The 12324-nt window shown below is 43.7% G+C and overlaps 1 protein-coding gene across 1 annotated transcript in view; it reads right to left on the reverse strand.

Moving 5' to 3' along the window:
• The window catches only part of PMS2 (PMS1 homolog 2, mismatch repair system component), a 13655-nt gene extending 2626 nt beyond the window's left edge, over positions 1-11029 (reverse strand). Inside the window, exons 1-14 of the mRNA XM_087912709.1 lie at positions 10739-11029; positions 9672-9805; positions 9448-9534; positions 8687-8789; positions 7662-7845; positions 7175-7342; positions 6891-6988; positions 5740-5839; positions 4944-5028; positions 4595-4747; positions 2917-3766; positions 1704-1871; positions 645-745; positions 128-297 (exon numbers count right to left, since the gene is read on the reverse strand). Of these exons, the coding sequence (XP_087768835.1) occupies positions 128-297; positions 645-745; positions 1704-1871; positions 2917-3766; positions 4595-4747; positions 4944-5028; positions 5740-5839; positions 6891-6988; positions 7175-7342; positions 7662-7845; positions 8687-8789; positions 9448-9534; positions 9672-9805; positions 10739-10755 (2418 nt within the window). The 5' untranslated portion in view covers positions 10756-11029. The remainder of the gene's footprint in view (positions 1-127; positions 298-644; positions 746-1703; positions 1872-2916; positions 3767-4594; positions 4748-4943; positions 5029-5739; positions 5840-6890; positions 6989-7174; positions 7343-7661; positions 7846-8686; positions 8790-9447; positions 9535-9671; positions 9806-10738) is intronic.
• Positions 11030-12324: the final 1295 nt, after the last annotated feature.

The raw sequence follows: 12324 nt of genomic DNA on the forward strand, positions 1-12324 counted from the left end.
TCTAGAGTTCAGTATCAATTCCTTTTGGCTTAGCTGCTTCCTTGTTCCTTGAAATAACCCATTCAGGTATCAACGCTCCATCCATCCATCCATCCAAGCTTCAGTTTACAGCAACTGTTATACTTACGGATTTTCGACACGCTCGAGAGGCGAACATTTGCCTTACTCTGGAGGGCCTGCACATGATTCCCGGAGAATCGCTTAACATAAAGATTAATTCTTCTACATCCTGAGGACCAAAAGTCCAGTTTTTGCTGGTTGGTAAAGATATGAGCTTCACTCTCTGAGTTACAGGAGCTGAAAGGTTTTCAAAACAACATAATGGTCACAGTCTCTTTACACGGAGATAATGTTTAACCCAACTACTTGTGTAATAATTGCCAATAAGGAGCTAAATCTTGCAGGTTAAGTTTTAAACTGAGTGTATTTTTTTTTCTTTGCATGAAAAGAATATCCAATTGAGCTCCAATTTCAAAGACGATTAGAAGAGCACTCTTTCAGACTGTTTTAAAATGGAATTGTTTGGCATGCTAATTTTTCCATTTTAATTATTTGAAAGATGTTTCATAGTCCCAAAGCAGAGACAGTCACTCTCTCCCCACTTCCTCTACCAAAGCTAGGAAAGATGGTAGGGTAGAACTCACCGTTTTCATCAACCACAAAATCAAATCCATTTTTTTGGAAGATCTCCAGATTATCCATCAAGATACTTTCACTTACAGCAGTTAAATTAAGATTTTGAGGCCTGAAAAAGCGGGACACAGAAAAAAGGAAGCAACAACTATTAAATCTGAAGGCAGCCCTTCTGGAACTGTGTGTATCTATTGTGTGTGGTATGTATGTATGTAAGTGGGTAGATAGACAGACAGACAGACGAAGAAAAATAGATGTGTAGACAGAGTATGTGTGGATAGTTAGTGTGTGTGTAGACGGATAACTGGGTGGGTCAATGGCGATAGACAGACAGACAGACATAGATGGGATAGGTAGATATAGATGGGTGGGTAGATAGATAGCTAGATATAGATCAAAGGTGGTCAGCAGGTTTTGACAAGTTCTGTAGAACTGGTAGCAGAAATTATGAGTAGTTCGGAGAACCGGCAAATACCATCTGATTGGAGATTTTATAGTGTCCTTCCCCTGCCACGCCTACCAAGCCACGCCCACAGAACCAGTAGTAAAAAAATTTGAATCCCACCACTGATTAGATAGACAGATAGATAGATGATAGATAGATAGATAGATAGATAGATTATATATATATGGTATTCAGCTTTGTTCGGGTATTTTCCCACATCATTATAGTTGTGCTTTTAAAGTTGTAGCAAAGTTTCAGCAGAATCTCATCTTCCATCCTCAGGCTTCTGTATCATCAGGTTTCTGTATCAGACGAACACAATACAGAAGCCTGATGATGGCAAATGAGATTCTGCCGAAATGTTGCTACAACTTTAAAAGTACAACTATAATGACGTGGGAAAATACCCGAACAAAGTATATGTGTGTGTATGTGTGTGTGTAAAAAACTTTGAAAAAAAACTGAAACAACTGTAAAAGTCTGACTCACAGACGAACACAATACAGAAGCCTGATGATGGCAGGTGAGATTTGCTTGTTCATGGCTTGGCATCTTAGATGAACCAATTACGGCTCAGTTCAGGAACACCCCCTCCCCCACCCCAAACTGTAGAGAAGACGCTCACTGGATCAGCTTCTGCCCCTGCAGGACCGTGTGTTCTTGCAGCATCTCAAAGTTGTATTTTTCGTCGGTAGCGTGCTGATCGATGATGAAGAGGTCCGATTTCAGCTTGGCAATGATAAACCCCAGATTAAACTGGCCAACGATGTCCATTTTAGCAAACATCTCTTTCCTGCACGCAGAGGGAGAAACCCATAAAGACATAGATGGTCAGAGCTGCCTGTTGTTTAAAGCCTGGGTCCCCCCCCCCCCATTCACTTAATACCAGTGACACCCCCCCTCAAAAAAATGTTGCAAAATTAGGTGCGACTCACTGGAAGACCGCATGGCTTCGGCAAGGAAGTTCAAATCCCAATTGTGATCGTATGTCAAGGACTGTAGAATCACTCAGGGCAAAGGTTCCCCTCACACCTACGTGCTAGTCATTTTCGGCTCATCTTCATGACAAAGCCGAAGAGCCAGCGCTGTCCGAAGACGTCTCCATGGTCATGTGGCTAGCATGATTCAATGCCAAAGGCACACGGAGGAACGCTGTTCCCTTCCCACCAAAGGGGTCCCTATTTTTCTACTTGCATTTTTACATGCTTTCGAACTGCTAGGTTGGCAGAAGCTGGGACAAGTAACGGGAGCTCACTCCGTTACGTGGCACTGCGGATTCGAACCGCCGACCTTTCTGATCGACAAGCTCAGCGTCTTGGCCACTGAGCCACCACGTCCTTAATTAGGGACATCCTATAAATCTGTCAAGTAGTTCTCCACTTACAAATATTTGTTATAGTGACCATCAAAGTTACAATGGCAGTTGAAAAAAGTGACTTATGACCGTTTTTCACACAAATTCGGATGCTTGGCAACTGGTTCATATTTACGACAGTTGCAGTGTCCCAGGGGGGTCATGTGATCCCCCTTTTGTGACCTTCTGACATGCCAAGTCAATGGGGAAGCTGGATTCACTTAACAACCATGTGACTCAATAACTGCAGGGATTCACTTAACAGTGGTGACAAGGTCGTACAATGGAGCAAAACTGCCTTAACAATTAATCTCGTTTAGCACCAGAAGTTTTGGGCTCCATTGTGGTCGTAAGTCGAAGACCACCTGTGTGAATCTTTCTAAATGTAAGACAAAAGAATAAACAAAGATACGAAGGTCGCATCAGCCAACAGCATTTCTGGGAACGCCTCTCTTCTCTGGCGAAGAGAGGCGAGTCGCCATACCTTATTTCCTTTCTTAATTCATCCTCCGCCATTTTGTTTTCTTCCGGGCTAATCTTTGCCTTGAATTGTCTGAATTTCAACATTTCTCCTTCGGTCTCCTGGCGCTTAATTTGCCTCTGGATCCGGTCCGTCAAGGTGCTCCAAGAGAAGGCTAAAGGAACCGTCCTCTTTTCCATTTTGACCGGGATGTCGTACAAGGGCTGTGCGCCAGAATCCTGCTCAGGGGTTGCCGCTGATAAATTGGCTTTTGGTGAAAGAGACTGAAGGCTCTTAAAACGTTTTGCTTTAGGGGGTGAAGTGGCTCGTTGAGAGAAGCCACCTTCTTCACTCTGGTTTGGTTCGGAGGGGCAGGAAAGGCCGCTAGATCCACATTCGCTGCTCTGGATTTCTGCGCCCAAACAACGGGACTCTCGATTGGAAGAACCCGCAGTGCTTTCGGCTCTAAAATGGACGCCCGTTTCTGGGGTGCTCAAACCCCCATCAGACTCGGCGGAGACGCTCCCCAAACCAGAGTCCGTATCTTCATTCGATTTCTCCAACTTCCTGCCTGCAAACATGGAATCCCTTGAATCTACCTTGCTTCCGTCTTCAGATTCCTCGTTGGGAAGAATTTTCTTTCGGGGGGAGGCGGAGAAAGCGGCAAACATCTGGAACATTCCTTGGTTGGTGGGCCTGTGTTTTGGTTGTGCCTTTTCGGTCTCCTGAAAAGCAGAGGTTTTCCCTCGAGAAAAGGATTCCTTCAGACGAGCAATTATTTCTGATTTCTCACCCTGATTTGGAGGCAAAGGACTGGTAGACGATTCCAAAGGAGACACTTCTTTCTCGTTTCGGACGAAGCTTTTCAAGTTCCCTGCCAAAAAGAGAGAACCGTTGTGATTTGCTAAGTACAGATTGTCCTCGACTTATGCCCTCAATTGAGCCCACAATTTCTGTTGCTAAGTGATTCCCCCCACCCCCTATTTTAAGACCTTTCTTGCCACAGTTGCTAAGTGAATCACTGCAGCCGTTAATTTAAGTGAATCTGGCTTCCCCATTGACTTTGCTGGTCAGATGGTTGCAAAAGAGGCTCACGTGACTTTGGGACCCTGCCACCGTCATAAGTACGAGTCAGTTGCCAAGTGTGTGAATGTCAACTCAGAAGCTGACCTGACCGAAGCCATTTTTTAGGCTTCAGTGTTGCCACACTGGAGCTGAGGGAGACAGAGGGAAGAATAAAGATAGCTGGTAGCTGAAACAAAATACTTTCTCCTGGGAACCAAGGACATTTCCGCAGGTGGTTGGAGAGAGGAGCAGCAATGTTACCAGGCAACCAGACAACACTTTGATTGGACCATGTGACTGATGGTTTGGAGAAGGGGAAAAACGTTTACTTTTAATTAGGTGAAACTTCAGACTCGGTTTTCGCCAGCCTGTGCCAATATGATATATCCAATAAAAATTACATAAATATATATATATCATAAAATTCTGCCCTGCCTTCTTCCACAAGGAATAAAATAGAATAGAATTCTTTATTGGCCAAGTATGATTGGACACACAAGGAATTTGTCTTGGTGCAAATAGCTTATAAGCTTCCAGCTAGCTAATAAGAGGAAAATCTTAGCTATTGTTACCTGACTGTCTAAAATAATGCAAATAAATAAATAGGTTTTGCTTAAATGGCAACTTGACTTCCTACCTTCAACATAGGTCAACTTTTGATTCACCACCAATTTATTAACGTCACTGCCAAACATCGCCATCAGTGATGTTTTCAGAATTGCTAATAAAAGCTTCTCTTCCTGGAGCAAGATCTGCCTTTTATCCGGAGTCACGTTGATGTCCACGCATCCTGAAATCAAAAACATTCACCATTCTTTGGTTATCTTTCTCTTTCTTCGCACCTACGGATGGGCTCCACCGTTCGGGCTCATTATGATAACTAGGTACTCCTCATCGGAATGTTATGATAATAATTAAGCAGGCTAAATTACCCTAATTTACAAAATATACAGCAGCGAACGATGATGACAATTTATAAAACTCACCAGATTCTGCACAGATGTTAAGAACAATGAATGGATATTGGTGCCTATTATACATATGATAGACCTCATTTACAACTTTGGAAACCTGTTCAGAAAACAGAAAGAAAAAACAACACACGTTAGTTGAATTTGGTTGAGATTTAAAAAGATATAAAGGCTCTTGAATCATCTTCATTTAAAGATCCCATAATCCCGTGAAGGCGAACCTATGGCATGTGTGTGCCAGAAGTGGTGTGCAGAGCCATCTCTGCTGGCACGCAGGCCGTTGCCCCGGCTCAGTTCCACTACATATGTGCACGCACCTCCTGCCAGCCAGCTGATTTTCGGGTATCTACCACACATGTGCAGGGGGCGTGTGCGGGAGATGAGTGTGCATGCACAGGGGGAACACGGGGGTTTGCATGTGCATGAGCAGGGGGCGGGGGAACACGGGGGGTGTTGTGCATGCATTGCATTATGGATGCAGGCACACATGTGCAAAGGTTAGCCATCACTGCCATAATCCCTTGCAGGGCGGAGTCTGGGCAACTGAACGGAGCTAGCAAAGTGTTTTAGTGGCCAGATGCCGTTCCCTGTTGCCAATGCGGAGTTTTGTTCAGCTGATATATTCTCAATGTTCCCAGAAAGAGAGAAAGAAGTATCTGCTTCTACCTAGGATCGAACTCACAGCCTCCTGATTGTGAAGCAAGAGCTCCACCTCCAGGCTACCGCACTATTCCAAGCGAGGGTCTTGACTGGCAGAGTGAATTTTTTTTTTTATAAATTGAGAATTTACCCCTGCAGGAGAAAAACATACCTTTCCGGGGTCGCATGGCCGCTGGTTAATAAAAAAGTACTGCCTATCCGTTGTGCTCCTCCCATCGCCATGATTGCATTGTGAAACAAATCCTGTGATGCTGTTTAAAAAGGAACGTGTCATTAAGAGAGTCCCATAAAAACAAAGTAGACCGAAAAAAGTCATTTGACGTATTTTAGAAGGGAATCTAAACCAACTTGGAGAAATTCTCCCCTGCGCTAGCTCAAGACCATCGTATAGAAGCAGTCCTTGACTTACAACCGTAACGGAGTCGTCCGGTTATGGCTGCAAGTCGTGTCGGTCATAAAGGAGATCATCATGTGACCGACCTGATTTGACAACCTTTTTTTTTTTTTTTGCAGTGGGGTGTTAAGCAAATCGGTATAGTCTTTAAGTGAATCAATGGTCATTAAGCAAACCCATTGTTTGCTATAGGCCTTTTTTGCTGGAAACCAGAAATGAACAAGTTTTTCAACAAAAACGCCATAAATGGTGGTCCAGAACGCTGGAAATGGCCATAAATGCAGGGCAGTTGCAGTCCGTGACACTGGGGTGGAGGTATAACCATTAGAACTACATCATAATTACCTTTGGGAGGGGTCTCTCATAATTTCAAACCGTTGCTAAGCAACTGATCATAAGATGAGGACTACTTGTATTGTCCTTTTTATATGTGGTATATGCTAGGGATGCGGTGGCTCAGGGGATAACATGCTGAGCTTGTTGATAAGAAAGGTCGGCAGTTCGGCGGTTCGAATCCCTAGCGCCGCGTGATGGAGTGAGCTCCCGTTTCTTGTCCCAGCTTCTGCCAAGCTGGCAGTTCGAAAGCACATAAAAAACGCAAGTAGAAAAATAGGGACCACTGTGGTGGGAAGAAGGGAACAGTGTTCCGTGCGCCTTCCGCATTTAGTCATGCCGGCCACATGACCACGGAGACGTCTTCGGACAGCGCTGGCCCTTGGGTTTTGTAACGGAGATGAGCACCACCCCCTAGATCTGGGAATGACTAGCATGGACGTGCTAGGGAAACTACCTATGTTGTATATACGTTGTGTCCGGTAGCCCTGGATCTCTGGTTTTTAAGCCCAAATGAACAACAACAAGAAAGAATACAAATATATATATATATATATTTCCAATTTTATACTTACGTATAAAGCTTAGTGGGCAGAGCAGAAACATTCAAGCCGTATTCTTCGCAGACTTCTTCGCTGGGCAGCAGCTGTACAAAGGGAATCAGGGTTTGCACCTAGGAAGAAAATAACAACCTATATTGAAACTGACTCCCCAGGCCTTTTAATTTGCAAACCACCCTGCACCATGCCAGAATCAAACTAACCACATGACGAGGGGTCCTAGGTGCTCTTCTGAGCTTGTTTTCTTGCAGGTGTTTCATCACCCAAATTAGCCAATCCCATCAGCCCTGTTCCTTTACCTGTTTGTGTCCAAATATGGCACTGATGTTTTCTTTTAAAGTAGAACTTCCGCTGGTGGACACCACAGCCTGTTTCTTCCCTTGGCCAACTTGGTTGGTGCAGTTAATTCGAACCCCAGTGCAAATGATACAATACGCTTGCAGTATCTGGACCATTTTGGCAAACTCCTTTTAGGTGTGGAAAAAGAGAGAGAGAAAAGTTACACTCCTTTGGGTGTGTCAGAGGGGAAAAAAGGTGATTTGATCAGATCTTTATTATGATCAAAGACCAGCCTATATTCTATAGGGAGTGCCCCTAGCTGTTTGAGAACATGTATTTTCTTAACAGGGATGTTTTTATCCACCATTAATGTATTATAACGTGTCAGTACTTTTTTATATATATTGCAAATAGCGATGTCTATTGCTGGTCTAAGACCATAATAAAGTTATATTCTATTCTCTTCTTCTTCCTGCCCGTGTTAATAACGAGCTGACTGGTTCTTACCTTCTTTATGTTACGCTGAAATTCTTTGTGTCGAACCGGCAAAGTATGAAACAGCTGCTGGACACTGACGGTGGTCCCCTGTGGCCGGGAGAATGGGACTCTCCGAGTGATCTTCCCGCTGTGATCAAACTCCAGCCGGGTCCCAATATTGGAAGACTTGTGACAAGTGACAATGGAAACATTGCTGTGTGCAAAGGAATGCAATTTCATTTCAGCTAATGCAATCCTAAGTTGTATTAACAGAGGGATACAGTCAAGATAAGGGAAGTACTAATACCACTCTATATAGCCTTAGTAAGGCCACACCTAGAGTACTGCATCCAGTTTTGTTCACATTATAAAAAAGATGTTGAGACTCTAGAAAAAGTACAGAGAAGAGAAACCAGGATGATTAGGGGACTGGAGGCTAAAACATACAACGAACAGTTGCAGGAACCGGGCTTGGCTAGTCTAGTAAAGAGAAGGACCAGGGAAGACAGGATAGCAATCTTCCAATATTTGAGGGGCTGCCACAGGGAGGAGGAAGGGGTCAAGCTATTTTCTAAAGTGCCTGTAGGCCAGACAAGGAATAACTCTCGGTATTTCAACCGACCGGCTGGCCCTGCCCACCCGTCCCCTCCCCTCCCCGGAGTCTCCATGTGGCCCATTTTGGATGTAGGTAAGTGTAGGGTCTACATGGAGGCTCTGGGAGGGGGGAAAATGGGCCTTCTGGAAGTCTGGAAACGGGCCTGTTTCCAGTTTCCTGACAGCTTCCAGGGTCCAGGAGAGGCTGTTTTCGCCCACCCAGAGGCCCGGGGGAAGGCCTCTGGACCACTGGGAGGGTGAAAAATGGCCTCTTCCGGGCTCTGGAGGCCCACTGGAAGCCAGAAACAGGAAGTTCCAGTAGGCCAGGCCCACCATGGCCACGCCCACCCAGCAACTGGGCAGCGAACCAGATTCTGTGCCATGGTTTCTCCTTGGTCTTCCTTCCTGAGATTCATCAATTGTTTTAACTAGCATGCTTCTCACCTGAACACACTTCTTACCTTAATGCGCACAAAGAGCTCAGAGCTTCACCTCGAAAACCAAACGTTTCCACGTTGATGAGGTCAGAGAAGTCTTGGATCTTGGAAGTATAATGCTTCAGCGCTGGAAGAGATATTTGACAGAGGTGAGAAAAGGGATGGGCCAGGAGACAGGGATTCTCTAGGCTGGCTCCCACATTACGGGTTAGGTTGATGCCAAGGGTTCATTGCCTCCCACTTATTTACTGGTTCAATTCAGACAGCACTGAAAATTATATATATATTTTAACCAGGCTGTGGCCCCTAGCAAGGAACAAGTTATGACTCTTTTAATTTTCCTACTTGTTTCGGAGGAGGAAAAGGTCACTAAATGATCCTTATTGTACTGATGATTTTGGACCCTATCAGGGTCATCTGACTGGGTGGTGTGGAAATGCTGCAAAAAGATAGGGAACCGTGTGTTCGCTCCCTCCTCACACTCTCACAGCATTGTAAAACCGTGCAGAAATGTTGTAAGATGATGCTAATCCTAGCACATTTTGAAACACTTTATATTTAGTTTTAGGAATGCGTAAGGCTTTGTGGTTTGGGGTACCCAGGTTTCCAAACTTTGCATTATAAAAAAACAGGTCCAAGAGGTTCAAATATCTTACCATACAAAAACAGTTGCCTTTTTTAAAAAGATGGGATAAAAGTAGTTCTTTGTGGAAGAACTAACGTATTAACTGTAAATAATATTACAAATTAATAGATTTAGATTTAGACATAGAGATACAGCATACTCAAGCCTGCAAAGTTATCCTCTTCTACGCCACAACCATTATCAGAGACTTCAATAAGACCCGTTCCATAATCTTTAAGCTTCACTTCTATAAATGAAACAAAAATCATGAAGATTAAATCTCTACAATTTTCTGTCTTCTTCCCTCCAAACACCACTAGAGAGTAATAGCATGACTAAAACAGTCTTGAGTTACTCTAAACTTTAAAACAACAAGTAACTGACCGACGTTAGTAGCGCCAGCATCGAGGCTGTTTTCCACCAGCTCTTTTACAGCAGCACATAGATTCAGCACCACTTGGCCTGAGCAGATCTGATGAACTGATCTGTGATCGATTGGCTTGATAGTTTTTTCCACTCTTTAAAAAAGGAAAATAACAAAGCTTTACACTCAGAAAATATCGCAGTTCACAGGACTGTAGTCGGTGGTTTCGTTTCACTTCTGCTTTCAGACTGTAAGGTTATACCTTCCTTCTGAAACAGGTTTTAAACAGCTCTGAAAGGCAGCTTTGGTGGATGAGCAAAATGTTGTGTCTTAAAACCAAATTGCACAATTCACTTTCCTCCGAGCTATGCTGCAGGAAAAAAACCTTTGCAGACATTTGTCCAAAGTGCTTGTTCTGTGTATGTGTGTGTAACTATGTGTAAACCACCCAAGTTGCCAGGAGTCAAGCAGCATATAAATTTAATACTAAAAATAATTTTAAAAGAGTGATTCCTATTTACAAGAAGTCAGACTTTATAGTTTCAGTCAATTTGGTCTAGCAGTTAAAACGTCAGGCAAGAAACCAGGAGGTGGTGAGTCTGATGTCCTGCCAGAGTCCTGCCAGTTGGGCGGCTTTGGCTCCATTTCAGCCCAACCCACCTCAAAGGGTTGTTGTGGGAAAAACAGGAGGAGGAAGGAATACTGGGTATGTCCGCTGCCTTGAGCAATTTATGAAATTAATAAAGGTGGGCTATAAATAGAATAAAAATAATAATAAAGTAATGCAATGCAATGCAATGCGATATATACACTTATACTGACATTCCATTCCAAGTAAAATAACAATAAAATCAAGCAATGCAATGTAATAAATACATTTACACCGAAATTCCATTCCAATTAAAATAACATAATTAAAATAAAGCAATGCAGTAAATACACTTGCACCAAAATTCCATTCCAATTAAAATAACATCAAATAAGACTAAAATAAAATAAGGCAATAAATACACATGCACTGAAATTCCATTCCAATTAAAATAACATCAAAGAATCTAAAATAAAGCAATGCAATAAATGCACTTACACTGGAGGAGCTTCCATTCTCTTTCCTGATGCAATTTAACCCTTTGCTGCCTGCTCACTTTTCAAACGAAGTATGCAAATGGCATGCAAATGAGCCTAAAGGGGCGGCCCGGTTTTTCCCCCGCCCATTTCCCCGTCAATCGATTTCACGGGCCGGAGCCCCCAACTCCCTTCGGGGCGCCCACAGTTGGGTCGCCGCGCTTCTTCCCGGGCGAGCCAGGCTCGCTTCCTTCCGCGCATCCCTCCGGTTCCCCAGGCTCGCGATGTCTTCTGGGTAGAATTCTTCTCCTCCAATCACCGGGGAGAAGCTTTCTCATTGGTCCATCGACGCACCAATCGGGGAGGAGAGGAAGGTGGAGCGGAATCTTAACGAAGCTTAGTATATAGGGGAAGGGGGTCGGTGTGAACAACCAACGCTTCGGGTATACCATGGAACCCAATATTCTCATCCCCAGATCCTGAAACGTGCAAAGCAGTATTTCTCAAGCAACTTTTCCTTTGGTTCTTTGTTTATTTTCTGGAGCTGTGTTCACAAGAAACGCTGACCTGGTTTTCTGAATTCACCTGTTTCATGGCATATGACTTAAGTGCCAGGGCTCATTGTAACAGCATTGCCCAAAAGGCATTAAGAGTTGTAAATCAAATCTTACAAAGCTTCTCCTCTAGAAATATAGAATTGCTAACTAGGGCGTACAAAACCTTTGCTAGACCAATACTGGAATACAGTTCATCAGTCTGGAATCTGCACTGTACATTGGACATTAATACAATTGTGCGAGTCCAGAAGTATTTCACAAGAAGATTACTACACTCCTCTGCTTGCAACACAATACCCTACACCACCAGGGTTGAAAGTTTGGGCTTGGACAACCTTGAACTACGCCACCTACGGTTGGACTTAAGTGTAGTACACAAAATTATCTGCTACAATGTCCTACCAGTCAATGACCACTTCCGCTTCAACCACAACAATACAAGAGCACACAACTGATACAAACTCAAAGTAAACCACTCCAAACTTGATTGCAGAAAGTACAACTTCAGCAACAGTGGTCAATGCCTGAAATGCACTATCTCACTCTGTTGTTACATCCTCAAACCTCCACTCCTTCAACCTCAAACTATCCACTATTGACCTCACCCAGTTCCTAAGAGTTCGTGTGAGGGGTGTGCACAAGTGCACAATCGCGCCTACCGTCCCTGTCCTATTGTCCCCAATTATTTGTACCTTACTCTTATTATTACTCTCCTCCTCCTCCTCTTCTTCTTCTTCTTCTTCTTCTTCTTCTTCTTCTTCTTCTTCTTCTTCTTCTTCTTCTTCTTCGTAGTAGTAGTAGTAGTAGTAGTAGTAGTAGTAGTAGTATTCTTACTCATGTTCATACTTATATCATCTTGTAAGTGATTGACAAATCAAATAAATAAAATAAAATTTAAAAAATTCTCTCCCCAGTATCTCAGAGTCCTCCACCTACTTGGAGAGGAGGCGAAGTTAAGCCTAGCAGGAGCTTTAGAGGCGTCCGCTGAGCCTTCCTCTCCTGACCCCCAAGAAACGTATCTGGATAGAAGCCCCCCCCCTTCCCCTCATGA

This window comes from Pseudonaja textilis, chromosome 14, assembly GCF_049901715.1.
Source record: "Pseudonaja textilis isolate UNSWEBS1 chromosome 14, rPseTex1.2, whole genome shotgun sequence".
In the NCBI taxonomy this organism is placed as follows: Eukaryota; Metazoa; Chordata; class Lepidosauria; order Squamata; family Elapidae; genus Pseudonaja; species Pseudonaja textilis.